At 46.5% G+C, this 16143-nt stretch overlaps 1 protein-coding gene across 1 annotated transcript; it reads right to left on the reverse strand.

The window, feature by feature from the left end:
- Positions 1 to 2334: 2334 nt before the first annotated feature.
- Positions 2335 to 13103, reverse strand: LOC148339369 (DNA-binding protein SATB2-like). Its single transcript, XM_088291875.1, has 12 exons — positions 13011 to 13103; positions 11336 to 11518; positions 10907 to 11062; positions 8598 to 8724; positions 8401 to 8524; positions 7508 to 7610; positions 6822 to 6872; positions 6296 to 6729; positions 6022 to 6222; positions 4958 to 5101; positions 4532 to 4723; positions 2335 to 3600 (listed from the first exon to the last, which is right to left on the reverse strand). Exons 1-12 carry the CDS (start codon positions 13015 to 13017, stop codon positions 3070 to 3072), a joined length of 2253 nt encoding a protein of 750 aa, XP_088148001.1. The 5' UTR covers positions 13018 to 13103; the 3' UTR covers positions 2335 to 3069.
- Positions 13104 to 16143: the final 3040 nt, after the last annotated feature.

Consider the following 16143-nt stretch of genomic DNA (forward strand, 5'->3'; position numbering starts at 1 on the left):
TTTTGCGGCTTTTTTTTGGGGGGGGGGGGGGCGTGATGGTGAGAGGTGCGTTCGGTCCCCACCAGACTGCCAGGACACAATGCGATCCTTGTGCATGCTAAGCATTGATCCGGAGTGAGCTCGTCAGTGGCAAGGATGTCGCGGTCGTCTTCGAGGCAGGCAAGGAACAGCCGCCGTTAATGATCCCTGCATAAACGGCTCAGCAGGCCGCGCATGGGAATCAGCCAAGGAGGGAAGGTGGCGTGAAATCAAAGACACCTGGTGGCGCTTTCCACCGCCGAGTGTGCAGCTGGTGCAGCAAGCGCGTCGCCGTCTGGGCCCGGGCAGCTGTGGCGCCTCCACAGCGCCCAAGACATGGGCGGGGCTTGCAACTTTGAGACCTCCGCGTGTGTCCACTCCATTCAAAACTCAAAAAGTTAACTAAGGTTTGACGCAATATGTTATGAGCGCTCGTAATTATTCAGCGAGCGTGAAGCAGGCCGGTCGCGTTACGTAATCGCTGAGCGCCTCCACCGCGCTTCGAGCATCAGCTGAGGTCAAAGCTCAGGGAGGCATTCATTTAAGAGGCGGCGCTCGGGCCAATTTCAAAATGCAAATTCAGACGAATGCGAGCAACGACGACATGGAGCAAGCAATTAGAGTACTTTTTTTTTTTTTAATTCATCGTGATTAATCACATTTTTCTTCTAGAATGTTTGTAACAGAAATTGACTTGAGTAAAATCACGGAATTCATGTCAACTCCAAAGTGTATTTCCAATCAAAGAAAAATGCAACTGTCGATCAAAACACTTCACAGGCAATTTTTTATGTTGCTCTCAAAGAAATAATTTTGAAAACTTTTCACTTACAGCTTTAGTTGTGCTCACCAACGCCAGACTTGTCAAGATCTGTTTTGGTTTTGCAGCAATTTCGTTTCCTTGTCCTCGTGTTTCTTTGTCTGTCTTGTTAAGATTATTACGTCCACTTTTGTTTGTTTCCCCAATCGCTTGTGTGAGCCAATCAGCTCCCGCCAACCTTTTTGCATCTTGTCCACCTCCAGCTGTTGTGAAATGCGCTAAATTTGCGACTTTCCCCATCTTTTGTACTTTGTTATTTTTGTTTATGCCTATGCCTGATTTGCATTTATTGAAATTAAATAATCATTGGAGTTCATTCAGTCTCGTCTTTCTGCTTTCGTGCGCTTGAGTCCTCCTCCAGCACATCGAACATTCTTGCAAAACTTGACAACACAGAACTCTGGCAGCGTTGGTTTGCGTAGTGATGAGTCAGCATTTGCTTTGAATTTTGTTTCATGACTGCGCAACTGTTCAGAGCTCAACACACAAAAAAATACAAAATAAAATAAAATAAAATAAAATAAATAAATAAAGAGGACGGCATCAAGCGTGAACAGAATTGCTGAGTGACTTTGAGTGTTGGAGGCCAGCGAGGAATCCGGTCCCGCTCAGTGACGGTGTGTGTGTGTGTGGCCGGCGACCAGTTCTGGGTGCAGTCCGCCTTTTGGCTGCAGAACAATCATCTACATGGCGCCGAAAACTCATCTTGTAATTCCACTTGCAAATGAGCGCACAAGAATTCAACATAGAGACTCAGCAAATGAGCATGTACAGCCATTTGATGTGACACAAGGTTGATTTTTAAACACACACTCGCACACACACACACCCACACCCCCCCCACACACACACACGGAGTTGGCTGTTGATTACATTGCGACGTGCTCAGCGGTTTGTAAAGTTTTGTCGCTCTGAGTATTAGCTTGTTTATCAAAGTGTGTATTAACATGCTGCAGCTTAGAGTAGGGGGTGTGTGTGTGTGTGTGAGAGAGAGAGAGAGAGAGCGACCACATGAGCAGAGGATCACAGGTGTGTTTGCAAGCTCCACAGAGAGATTCCTTCCTCCAAAGTGCCTCCGCCCCCGGCCCTGAGCATCCTGAGTAATATCAGCCTGCAGAGCACCTGCGTCCTTATCCCACAACACACACGCCCCCACGCACGCACACACACGCGCACGCACGCACACCCCCACGCACGCACACACACACACGTCTAATGGCCCTTTATCGGCCTGCCATACGGCTGTAATAGCCAGCTGTGTGCAGAGAGCCAACGAAGCGTGCCAACAGTCACTGATGCAGTTGTAATATTAGATGAGAGCAAATTTCACACGAGCCTTCACCAACACTTGAAACCCAGACGCAACTCACTCATACGCATTTCATGTTCATGTCGCTCCGCGTGCGACTTTGGCTCCAGAATGTGCAATCCAAGTGGAAAAAGTCAAGGCAAAAAGTCAACGGCGGGAGAGTCGTCAATCTTTATTTTCCCTCGTAAATATAAATGTTGTAATAAATACTGATGTGTATTGTTGCTCTTTTGACGTTCACATGAAGTTCAGTCGCTGCAGCAACAATGGGACAATAAATTAGGAGTCGATGTATACAATATGCAAATGTGGCTCCAGTTTGCTGATGATGGGGCTCCAAACAACTGCTTTTAATTTGGGGGGGTCATAAACCGACAGTGGCGGGCGGTCAAGGCCTTCTCTGCTGGCCGAACGTAATCAAGAAATCATGATCATATTTTTCACATTGATGTCCGAGGGCTGAATTTTTAGGTGAGAGTTTTTATCCAATCGGAATTCAGCTAGCAAGTGTTGCCAGGCAGATTTCACAATACTAGTCGCACGCTATTCGTCCGAGGCCTTTCAATCGAGCCGGCGTCTGTTTTGTGTCTCAAGGGGGCTTTTACAGGTGATAGACAGTTGGGATAGCCAATCAGATCGCGAGTCGAAGACCGTAAGGAATTTAATTGCAGATACGCTTGCGAGGCCATTTTCAAGAGAAGCGAAGTCGTCCAACACTCACTCAGTACTGCGTAAGTGTCTTTCTGTTCATTATCTGTCCAGCCGTGGTCTCATAAATGACGGTAATATGAAGAGGATTGATTCAAGTCGGACAAAGTAGGACTTTGGGGAAGGCTTACGTGTGAAATGCACGGCCCGCCACTGTAAACCGATAATGACAACGGAGGACATCAAAATCTCATATTTTTCCATTTTTCTTTCGTTATCTCTGCTGCCCGGCAGAATTTGGGCTGTCCGGGCTACTGTACAGCGACAAAGACGATGTTGTCGGCGCCGAGACCTTTCCATCGTCCGTTTCCGGCTCTCTCTCCGCCGCAAACGCATCTCCAGAACCGGTCCCATCTTCACTGGAGTCCGTGGACACGCAGATCTGCTCCTCTTCCCGTCCCGCCTGGCAGGGACACTCCGACTCCCCGGAATTGTGGTGCTTGAAGTTGTAGCGCTGGTTCTGGAAGAACTTGACGATGGTGTGCTTGGGCAGGTCCAGCTGGGCCGACAGCGTGTGGACGGCCTCCTGGTCGGGGTAGAGCCCCACGTCGCCGATGAAGCTCTGCAAGATCCCCAAGGCCTCCAAGGAAATGCGAGTTCGGGAACGGCCTTTCTTGGCTTCTCCGAGGCCAGGGCTCATTTCATGCTGGGGCACAATTTCGGTCTCACTGAGGAGGGGGAAGGTTGTGAGCGGCGGGTGCACGTGGAGAGGGGATAGCGCTCTCAGAGGTGGCAGGGGTGGTGCCTGTCAAAAAAAAAAAAAAGAGAATAATGTGTTCAATATTTCTACGAGCTGAAAGTCTCATCTCTCAACCCCCGCTGCCATCTAAATCAGGGGTCCCGAAACTATGGCCCGCAAGCCAGGTACGGCCCGCCTCCTCATTTGGCCCGGCCCCTTTTTTAGCAATACCAGAAAAATATTCCTCCCCCTCTCCCAGAAAAAATCCAAGACTCACCTTGTCAAATTAAACGGAACAATCGCGAAAAGAAAAATTGATTCAGAATGCAATTTATTTAACCTGTAACGGGAAAACACGTTTTTTTTTTGGGGGGGGGGGGTTAATGATAATAAAAAGCAGCTTTTGCCTCAAATATTTATTTTCACCAATAGTGTTACTTATTTTATAAATCATATTATTATTTATTTTTTTGCAGTGAAGATCCCAGAAAGGGTTTTTCATATTTGCTTTTGTGTGACTTTCTGGAAAACAAATGTTTATGTTTAGACACCCCTGCCATGGTCTCACTTTTTCTGTTACAGAATAAAAAAGTTACATGTGGCCACACAGGAAAAAAGTTTGGGTCGCCTGATCTAAATGCTGCAATTCCTAACGAGCACGTTTTGCAAGCGTGCACACCCAAACATGAAGCGGGCATCCAAAAGCTGCGGGCCATCAAATGGAAAAGACCTAAATAGAGATAATGGCAATTCCTTTTTCTCGCCGTCAAAAATTACAGGCTGCGTTCGGAATATGACCGAGGTCGAGCCTGACTGGCAAGAATTTGAGGTTTTGTTTTGTTGGGCGAGGACGGGAACGATGCGGGCAGCTCATTGACCACCACGTCCACTTGCAATGTCTTACGCTACAAAAACAAGATGAGCTGCCGGAAACCCGCCCCGGAGAAATCACGAATATTAGATTTGGGCTGGATTCTAGAATCGGAGACGCCGGTACCTGATGCTCCGGGATGTGCAGGACAGCAGGGAGCTTGTCAGTGTGCTGCTGCCTCGCCTCCTCCTCATAAACGCGATCGCGCCGGGCCTGCGGGATGGAAAGAAACCTGCGGATGGTACACAGGTTCTCCCACAATGTGCGGTTCTCTTGGCTCGGACTTTCTTTCCATCGGAGTAGTTCGCACAGCCAACCCTGGCAGACGAGATGACAGCGACAACATTTGAACATTTGACCCACAAAAGTCGAGAAAGCGTCAAGAAAACAGCACGGGCAGAAGTGCGGGCGTTGCCTTCTTCCGGCGCCAGCCTGTTAGTTGGAATTTAATTTTCTTAATACGATCACGCCTCCATCATCTCGGCTGGCTTCTTATCCCTCTGACGTACGTAAACAAAGTTATTTACAGGGGAGACAAAGCCCACAACTCACTTGGCTTTTGTTGGCCGAGACCTTGGCGAACAGACTTTGAGAGACCTTGGCCCGTTTCATTTCCTGTTGGATCTCCTCGTAGATCCTCAATGTGATGTTTGCTAGCGAGTCCATCTTGACTGGAGTCTCCACATTGGATTTAGTCTGCACACAAGAACCAAAACCTTCAGACTTTTTTCCAATTTTGCGATTTTTGATTCTCGACAACTCATCGAAAGTTTCTCTTGAGGTTATTGGCGTAGTCTGCAAAATCTGTGCTGTTGTTCGATCCAGCTTCTTTCATTTTAGGCATCTGGCTAAAGTGGCTTCACTTTCTTTCCCAGCAACACTTAGAAGCAGTAATCCATGCCTTTGTTACATCTCGGCCACATTACTGTTATGCATTTTACTTTGGAGTCAGCCAGCCCTCCCTCAAGCGCCTCCAACTGCTCCAAAACGCTGCTGCTCGAATTTTAACTGGAGCTCGGAAGACGGAGGACTTAACCCCAATCGACTCATCACTGGCTCTCAGCGCACTGTAGGGTTCGATTTAAGATGGTTCTGATTGTCTTCAAAGATTTAAATGGCCTTGGCCCATGGTTCCTCTCCGAGCTCCTCCACCCCAACCTCTGGTCCGCGGACCGAATGCTGCTGGAGGTACCGAGGACTAAGCGGCACCTCAGAAGGGATCGTGCCTTTTCTGTTGCCGGTCCTTCCCGTGGAATGACCGCCCATTAAATGCTAGGCAAGCCCCGCCCCCTCACTGTCCACGTTTAAAACCCGTTTGAAGACACATTTTTATTCTTTCGCTTTGGACTCAACATGAGACTGTCGCTGTTCTGCAGTTTTTCTGGTATCGATTGCAAATGCGTTTTCATTTCCTGCTCATTTATATGACACCATATGCAAAGCGCTTTGTTACAGCTCCAGCCGTTGTGAAATGCGCCAAATAAATAAAGTTGGATTGTATGCGAAGATGCGAGTATTTCTCAGATCTGAACACAGAATAGCATTCCTAAGAATCGATGGACAATTTTTTGGGGGGAATGGAGGAACTCTGGTCTACCTTATGAGAAGGCGTGTACCTGCATGTGTCTGTGAGCGTTGCCGTTGGAGACGTGGTGGGGATTTGTTTGGGTATTCCTCTCTCGCTCTCCCTGGTAGATGCGGTCTCGTTCTCCTTCCGGCAGACCCAAGAAAGCCTGCATGGCCTTCAGGTTGACCAGCAGCGACTGGGAGGCCGAGCGAGGATCTTCCTCCTTGCGCAGGATCTCTGACAGCAAGCCCTGGCCGAATGCGATGAGTTGTTCGTTAACGCCTTCATTGATGGGACCGGATCACAACTTTTGCGCACTTTACCTGAGTGCGATTAAAAGCCACCCGAGCAAAGACAGCTTGAGAGACACTGGCTCTCTTGAGCTCAGCCCGAACTCGGCCGTAGATGTCAGAAGCCACTTCCGCTCCCGAGAACGTGGGCTCGGCGGGGGAAATGGGCGAGAGGGTGACGAAAGGCCGGGGGAGCCCCTGCGACGGCGGCTGGGAGAGCAGGCGGTTGACGGCCAGTTGCTGGTTGATGAGGTGCGCCACGGCAAGCTGGTGGCGCATGAGCTGCGGGGGCACGAGGCCGCCGCGGCCCAGATGAGCCGCCGCCCGCCGCTGGGAAGGGGGGCTGGGCGAAGGATCGGCGGAGTTTGGCAGGCTGGCGTTCTGCCGGCGACTTTTGAGGCTGGCAGGGCCACCAAGGTAGGGCGAAAGGGAAGGAAGACGCTTGTCGAGGTGGCTCGGCTCCCAATCTGCGTCAAGACATACAAATAAAATGTCGTCACGTTCTCATGGAGCTTTTATCGGCAAATCCAAAGAAAGTCGCGGTCAAGACCAAATGTACCATTTACATCAGATTTGTCCCCGGGCGGCCACTTTGTCTCGGCATATTCACCTGAAGAAAATGGCATCGACAATTCAAATTGTTAGACGTATCATTTGGTTAAAAAGAAAAGACATTCCTCCAAAAAAAGAAAAAAGTACACTTTTAATCATTTCTATCCATGGATCCATCCTTCTGGTCGATATTATCTTTGGCATGGCTTTACTTGACATTCCTTGTAGAATATTATATCAAGTTTCAGCGCCTGCAAAGGACTATGAGGGCACGTTGGTTTCACCGTTTGATCAGTGATCTGCCGGCATTTGGTGGGAAGTCCTTTTCGGTCTCTCGTGGCTTTTAATGGCCCGTCGTCATTGGACGGAATCTGTTTCTTGTTACACTTGTGTTGGGTTGAGGGTCACATGGGCTTTTAGGAGAATAAAAATGGGACTGAGGTTTGGCAGGGCGTCAACGTTGTGCCCGCTGCGATTAATGTGTGTGTGTGTGTGTGTGTGTTTATTCTGCTGCTGTTTCCTCTTAGGATTTAAGATGGCTTGGTTGCGGCGTGTGTATTAAGTGTGACATTAATGTGAATCCCGTGCGACGGTTCCTCCCGACCATGAGCCGTCAGCGACGTCTGGCACAAAAACGCGGCTTCAAGGGACAAACGGACGAGCGCGAGCAAGTGTGTGCGTGGGAGACGTCACCTTGGATGCGTTTGTAACGTTTGTACCAGCGTCCAAACTCCTGACATTTGGACACGGGGACGTTGGCATAATAGGAACTGTTGACGATGGCACAAATCGTACTCTGGGGGGGAGAAAGAGAGAGAGAGAGAGACAACGTTGGGCAAACTTGAATACAATAAGACAACGAAGAGATTCCAATCATACAAATTACAAATGAACTTGAGAATTTTTTGTTGGTTTTGTGGAGGTGTTCAACATCGAGCGACATTGAAAGAAAGGAAACGCGCCATGATGTCATCTTGGAATGGTTGATGTTCATGACGAGGAATCAGAAGAAAATTATCAGGAATTTGATTCCTTGGAATTGATTGTTGCTCATTGATCAATTCTTTGTTTTATGTTGATTAGTTTTCAATCACGTTGAATGCAAAAAAAAAAAAAAATATTTTACTTTGAAATAGAAGTCGGCTACTTTCCTTGTTGCTCTGAAGGATAAAATCCAGAAGACGTTTTTTACGTTGCATCTTCAGTGCAGAGTCGAATATTTTAAAATGTTAAGTCACACAAAATATAATTTTCATTCCCTCACCCAATTCGATGCCATCGGAATTGTTTCCATTCTTTTCTCAGTTACGTCCCTTTTTAGGACTCTATTTGCCCATCCAAAATAACAAATGTACCTTTTGGTGTGCACCAAAAAAAAAAAAAAAAAGCGTGCCAGAGTTGAGGCGACGGTTCAGTCCAGACGGAAACAGTTGAAGCGCGAGAAGCTGATTGGTTTACAAGATAGGCTGCGTTTGGGGAATGAATTGGCGGGACGCACACTCTCAGGGTGGTCTTCGGGCGGCAAAGTGAATTTCCAAGCGCAGTTTAGTTTGGTGTGTGTGTGTGTGTGTGTTGGTCCGGCCTACCTGGGAGAGCGGACACTCCTTGGGCAGAGCGTTCGGATTGTCATCCCTGAGCAGCTCTTTCAGGGCCTTCCTCACTGTGGCGTGCGTCCACTGCTCGGAGGGCAGCTCCTCCAAACGGGAAAAACTGCACGCGTGGAAAGTTGCTTTTAATACACCCCAAAAAATAATCCCAAATGTTTTGGGGGGGACTCGCCGACCTGTGCAGGAAAATCCGTAGCGTGACCATGTGATAAACGTCCAGCAGCATGTCGGCCACCGTGGCCTCGGGAGCGTCCGTCAAGTTGTGGACGGGCATCGGCTTCCACTGGCCCACTTTGATGATGCCTGGACAACGTTAGCGGGGAAAAGAAAAACGAAATTGGGAGGACTTTGAGAGTGTGACAATCTCAAAAAGGCTCTCATTCAACTGGGGACTCCAATCATATTGAGACAGCCTACTTGAAACGCAGACTGCGTGTGTGTGTGTCGGCGCGTGTGTGTCGGCGCGCGTCATCACTGCATCAAGTTGGCGCTGATGGGCCAAGAGAACAAAAGCAAGTTTCTTTAGAATCTCTATCGGGGTGGAAGTGAGTGTAAACTCAGAGCTGTGTTTTCATGAGGAGGTGCTGAACAAACAGCATGATGTCATTTTTCTCCTATTTGACAGTAAGTGGGCGGAGCTAGACTTTTATCCCAGGGTTGGGTGGGGGAGGGCATAGCTCAAGGCTATCTCAGGGGGTCTACGAAACAAAAACTTGGAAACACGTTCCATTTTTATCCATCCATCTTCTGTACCGCTTCTCCTCACACGGGTTGCGGGGGGGGGGGTGCTGGAGACGAACCCAGCTATCTTCGGGCAGTAGGCGGGGTCACCCCCTGAACTGGTTGCCAGACAATTGCAGGGCACATGTAGACGAACAACCATCCGCTCCCACACTCATACCGAGGGGCAATTAAGAGTGTTCAATCAACCTGCCGTGCATGTTTTGGGGAATGTGGGAGGAAACTGGAGTACCCGGAGAAAAGCCACGCAGGCACAGGGAGAACATGCAAACTGCACACAGGAAGGCCGGAGCCGGAATCGAACCCACGATCTCTGCGCTGTGAAGCCATCCTGCTCACCAGTCGTCAACCGTGTCGCCTCCCATTTTTATATCGACTTCAATTTGCATGCGAGGACACACGCATCACATTGACAACCAGACTAAATATTTTTTTAAATATCTACAATGTAAATAATAAGAATAATAATACTAATAATGATAAAGTGTTTTCTCTGGTAAACCACTCCTAAATCTTTTAATTTTCCATGCACTCTATGAACAACCCCCCCCCAACCCCCCCATCGCCCTTCCAGTGCCTCTTCTGCATTACTTGAAGCTTTTCGGCTTCCTGTGAGTGGTGAAACATTCAAAAGGGGTATAGACAATTAAATGTCAAGTGGGCTGCCTGGAGAGAAAAATATTTCAAATTTTGAGAGTTTCGGAAATCCGACATTTCAAGAATTCGGCCTGCTCAGAATAAAAAAAAAAACTTTCTGTGATTGAGTCACAATATGCCGCCTAATCAAAGAACCCGTTTCCTGCGTTAAAAATACGTCCTTGGGCCAAAGCTATGCCAAATAAAACGCAATCAAAAGAAAAAAATATCAACTGTATCATTGTGGCTGTGACCACACTTGTGGAATGGTCGTTGGGAAGAGGCCAGACAGAAAAAAAAAATATTTATTTGAAAAGAAAAAGGCAGAGGAGGGTCGCATGCAGGGCGTTCCCTACTTGGTTTATGGGCCCTGTGTTTAGGACGCAACCCGAAAACGCTTTTATATTTATACAAAAAAAAAAAAAAACTTTTTGGGTATTGAAACAAACCAACAGTAATTTGTCTTTATTGTGAAAACTTTCTGGCACGCAGAGCACTCCTGTGGTGGAGTCACCCATCTGGAAAAGAACTACAATCTATTCATCGCCGCTGTTAATAATTCATTACTCATGAATTAGCAAACAAAATAGTGGCGAAAATGTGGAGTGAGGGAATATTTTAAATAAGAAGCGTTTTTGCACATATGAAGTCGTCTACGATTTATTTTTTGGGGATATTCTGCAAATGACAAAAAATACAATCGGTTCTCACTTGGAAGAACAAAGTTTGGATGCCACTAAGAAGTCGTAAACTCAAACCGAAAATAATGCAAAATTGTGGCCACAAAATCCACATTTGAATATCATTCTCATGAACAACTTGGACGTCTGGCAAATGGAAACTAAAAGTACGCCATGTCCTTAAAATGTCTTTTCTTCGGTTCTGATCAATAGCTCGCAATGCCAAGACTTTCAGCCCAGCCCAAAATAAAATTTAAAAATAAAAAAGTCCAGTCCATTGTCTTTAGCCCGGGCCGGCTTCTACCGCTACTTTATCGTTTTGAGAAAAGTGGCGTTTTTGGAAGCGGATTTTAATTCTTTTGGGGCCACAATTGATTTTTTTTTTCTCTGAGGGCGCGTAGTTCAACGGCGAGGATGCACGAACACACCTCTGGCCTGCACGGCCGAGCCTTGCGAGTACCCCAAGGACATCAACGCCGTCTCCACTAGTTGCGTGAACAGGACGTCTTTCCGGATCAGCACAAAATCGGCGTGACGGTGACCGTCGGCATATTCCACCACGCAGTACACCGGGATTGTCACACCTGACGCACAACAGAGACAAAAACAAGTCAGTCGGAACACAATCAAGAATCAATGAAGAATAAATACAAGATTGTATAAATGTAGACATTTTGAAAGGTGAAAGAATCCCGGAGGCAAGATTCAAAGCCGCAACCTCGACAACTGGTTTCTTAAAGTCGAATGACTTAAATTGGACAAGTCTGAAAATGTTTAGCTGATGCGTCTCAAGCGAGAGACAAGCTCTGTAGCTAAGTTTAGCCCGGGTCGCTCGTCGAGGTCACGGAGAGTCTCACCTCCCGGCCTCAGCGGGCTGTCGCTGTTAAGTTGCTGCGGCGTTTCCGGGCAGCCGTCGACGTCCAGAAGATTCATCTTGCACGGCGGAGGTCCGCTTGGGGTGTTGCTCAGACCGCTGACGCCGCCCTCCTCTCCAAGGCTGCCGGTCCCGCCTGCTCCGCCGGGCTCACCTGGCAAAGAACCTGAAGAACATCAAGACAAAACAGCTCATTATTTCATGACGAGAATTTTGTTTGTGCCGCAGCCCAAAATATCTTCAAGATAATAATAATAAAATGTTGTCATATTTATGAATGAAATATGACGACGTCCACCACACACATCTGCAAAGCTCAGAATCTGCCTCCACCTCGATCCAATTCACCCCAAATCGTGTAAAAGCATCTGCGCCACAACTTAGACCTGCTCTCAAAGTTTTCTCAACTTTCAAGTGTGCCGGCGACATGTAAAACCAAAAATGTCCCGCGTCCGCCGGAATGCCCAGAACGGAGCAGCACGGCCAACCAAATCCACAAAGAAGCTAAAGGAGACTTTTTTTCTGCGTGAAAATCAAACTTCGGACTGACAAAGACAAGCCATCAAATGCTACAGCACCACGGCATCTTCTATATCAACGTTTATAAACATTTTAGGTTGAAGTTCGGGGCGGATATCCATCCATCTATCCATTATCTGTACCACTTCTCCTCACGAGGGTCGCAGGGGCTGCCGGAGCCCATCCGAGCTGTCTCCGGGCAGTAGGCGGGGTCACCCCCTGAACTGGTTGCCAGCCAATCGCAGGGCACACAAAGACGAACAACCAGCCGCGCTCACACTCGTACCTAAGGGCAACTTGGAGTGTCCAATCAGCCTGTCGTGCATCTTTTTGGCAATGGGGGAGGAAATCAGAGTACCCGGAGAAAAGCCACGCCGCCACGGGGAGAACATGCAAACTCCACACAGGAAGGCCGCAGTCGGAATCGAACCCACGACCTCTGCACTGTGAGGCCATCACGCTAACCAGTCGTCCACTTTTCCAAAGGGAGGGGATGGATATTATTTATTTATTTATCCATTTACAAGGAACTTCCCTCATAATCCGAACACAACAACATCGAGACGTAAATGTCATAAAAATTCATTTGCGTTTGAATGTTTTAACCTAAAATTTCACAAACGGTTTACCTAATAAGACGCAAAATTTGAGCCGTTCATTGGCCCAAAGAATAGCCAGGCTGAGGATTTGGTTGTACAATTTTTTTTTCGAATGAAACATGAGTTTGTGGAGCTCCCCCACTTCCCGATTCGATATGACTAGTCACACAAAAATCGGCCAGCCACAAAACAGCCGGGGCATTTTCCACGAGACGAGTGCGCACGTTTTGGACAGACATCTGTTTGCACTGGACCTCAACGTAAACGTGTTAATCATGCAAAGAGCATCCGAGCTGACAGCGAAGCGAGGAATGTGTGAAGATGGAACGGCTCATTAGTGAAGAGCTCAGTTCATATTTAGGAAATTATTTCAGCAATCAGATGTTTATATACAGAGTCCAGAAAGCCTCTTTACAATTTGACAAACGGATGACACATAAAAGTAGTCATTGAATTTTTTTTTTTCCATTGTAATTCTCATGACTCCATGGTATAAAAACGTGCAAGTTGAGATTTTGGCATGTATTATCAATCACTTACTTTTCATGATGCCGCTTCGCTCGCTTGGGAATCAAACGCGTCCATTGGGCGACTCCAAGCTGACGGCAAACTTTGGCTTGGCAAGCTCACGAGATGTGAACACAAGCAGCGACCACTCTGCAAATGCGGCGGCGTCTGCTGCCGAGAGGTTGCGAAAGGAGGCAGGCTGCCAAATCAAGTGGGAGGGGGCCCGGTGGCATCGTGGTCCTCAACAGCTTCATTCCTCTCTGAGGCTGCAGGCTGGAAAGGCAACAAGCGAAAAGACTTTTTTTTTAATGCTTTCTAATCCTCACTTTGTTCAAGTAGGCTTTTTACTTTTTTTTAACAGCGGATGACAACAACAAATCGAAAAAGATTGAATAAGAGAGGGCCAAAGTCAGGGGTGATAAAGTTTGGATTGATTGACTGGGATTTGGGCGGACAAAACAGGGACAGCGGCGCTGTCAAATTCAAGAAATTTGGAGAAGCAAGATATTCCCCATCCAAGTCCTTATTTAAGAAAATTGGGTGATGTCGGGAATGTTGTTTTGATAGTCAAAGTCAAACCAATACACTTTTAAAAAATAAATAAATAAATAAAATGAAAAAAAAAAAACAGACATGAGGTTTTGTTTTTCTTTAAGCACAAATTAATATTTTGCTTTAATTAGAACTTTTGGTTGCATTTTTTACAATTAATCAAGATAATTGAAAGTAAATATTTTTACTTTTGCACATTTCAGAACCTAATTTTTAAAAAAGAAAATAAACATCAGTAATTCTACTTTTAATTTAAGTACAATGTGACCACTTTCCTCACCTCTGCTTTCTGAATTATTATTATTCGAAATTGTTGGAAGAGGAATATGACAAACGTAAACAAAACAATAAGGGAGAAAAAAAGCTTGAGAAAGTGAAAACAAGTGCAAGTGATTTTCGATCACTTTTACGCATCAGTCTCACTCACACCATCTTGTGGTGCGCATGCGTTGATTATATTTGGACTCTGCACGTGCACTAAAGCTTTGTGAAGGTCTTGTACAGCCCACTGACGATTGCGTTTTATTGCAGGATTGCATCTGCTGCTCGGTCACGTTCAAAATATGCCTCAGGGACAATTGCCGAAACCAATTTTCATCAAATCTGGTCAATCTCGTAGCGCAAGCATAAACTTTTGTTAACCGTCGACATCTAGTGGTCACCAGAGGAACAGCACCTTGCTGTTCAAATCTCCATTCAAGCACGTGACCTCGTCAAGCGCAAGCGTTAAAATGACCCGCCTTCTCCTGCCATTTAGATTAGCCTCGTTTTCTTTCAAACTTCACTTTCTCCACTGGAGGGCAACCTGTGGCCTAACCCTTCAGGGGGGAAATCAAAGCTGATAATACACACAAAAAAAAAAAGTGGATTTGAACTCATTGTTGTCTTGGCCTCACAGTTCAGAGGTGTGGAGTTTGCATGTTCTCCCCGTGCTTGCGTGGGTTTCCTCCGGGTACTCCGAAATGCCCAAAGACACCTGGGATCGGCTCCAGCACCTAATAATCAATAAAAACTAAATAACACCCATGCATGTAGACAGACCAATAGTAAAGATTTGTGAAGAAAAAAAAAAATGAAATTCACCAAAATGTGACTTGTGAGTTTTTGGCCCAAAAACGATTGTAGTCATCATGCATAATAATGTCAGTTGGACTGCACGGCATCAAGCACGGGTGTGTCTCCAACTGCCCCTGGGTTGCCCGAGGGCCGTCGACCAGTCACCTAAGGCGTCAGTCTGCGTATGTCTGGGAGTTTCCCAAAGATGTTCACAAGTGTCTCCGAGTCGCCTGCGGGTGTCTGAGTATCGACAAGTTGCTCTCTTGTGTCTGAAAAGCTCAGTTGTTCACACGCAGGGATGGGCCAAGAGTCATCATTTCATGAATAACTGTGGGAGCGAATAGTCCCACAGTTTAAAAAAAAAAAGAATTCAGGGATGTCATCATCCACAGTCTTTAATAGAAATAAATCTATGAACAAGAAGATGTTCTGCTCAAAATTCATCCGAATGCCGGCAAACGCCGATAACTTGTGTGGAACTGCACTAAAAAACGGCATCATGGCGGAAAAGGATTTTGTCACATGCAGTCAAGAAAACTTCAAAAAACGGTTGTCACAAATCATCGCAAGATCTACAAAAGCAAAACGCTGCAGGCTTCTCTGGACCCGAACGACTCGGACATGGACTGACGGAATGTGGAAAAGTGTTCTGTCGTCTGACGAGTCCACCTTTCAAATTGTTTCGGGAAATTGTGGACGTTTTTTTTTTTTTTTTCATTGAGGCAAGACAACGCCGAACCACATTCTGCACGTTGCAACAGCGTGGCTTCGTTGTAAGAGAGCGTTTACTCGACTGACCTGCCAGCAGTCCAGACCCAACTCTCATTGAAAATGTAAATGGCAAATGATGAATTACGAGGAAACGAACGCGCTGACGTGTAAAATACTAAATCAGACTAGTCGCCTCCTGACATCGACTAGTGGCACAAAAATGCCCACAAGCTGTCCTGCCTCACGACTAACATGAAGTCCAAATGAAACGTCAAACAATACTGGGGAATAAAGTAAGATATAATATTCAGTTTTGATTGTCAGAAGATCACAGCAAAGACAAAAGCGACTTCACAGCATGTGAGCAGTTCAACGAGGTCGGTTCGGAACCTCAAACTGGATGAGCAAGGTTTTTGGGGCGCTTACAGCTCATTTGTCACAGTCAACAGCCTTGGGTGACATTGGGGACATTTTTCCACTTTGAAGATGAGTGTTAAACGCGTAGTTATCGTCATGATACTCAAAACCTGTTTCCTTTTTTTTTTTTTTTTTTGGGTCTCAAACCTGGCCCATCCCTTCCGGGGCAATTATTTCAGTTATTTCACTTCATTCCCTTTCAGGCTCGCCCGCAAAGGAAGTGATACAGTGAGGCCAAGTTTTTGAGGTAAATATACGAACCAAAGCATGATTTTTGTTTTGACACCAAAAGATGGAAATGAAAAAATTATTTAGAATTATTATTTATTTCCAGGCATTTCTATCTGGATCGGACACACAAGATACGAGCTGTATCAGATAAATGAAAGTTGGAACGGAACTTATTGGCAGATTCAGATTCATCACCGAA

Source organism: Idiotropiscis lumnitzeri, chromosome 3 (assembly GCF_059441095.1).
Source record: "Idiotropiscis lumnitzeri isolate Australia: NSW breed Sydney's pygmy pipehorse chromosome 3, RoL_Ilum_1.0, whole genome shotgun sequence".
Classification (NCBI taxonomy): domain Eukaryota; kingdom Metazoa; phylum Chordata; class Actinopteri; order Syngnathiformes; family Syngnathidae; genus Idiotropiscis; species Idiotropiscis lumnitzeri.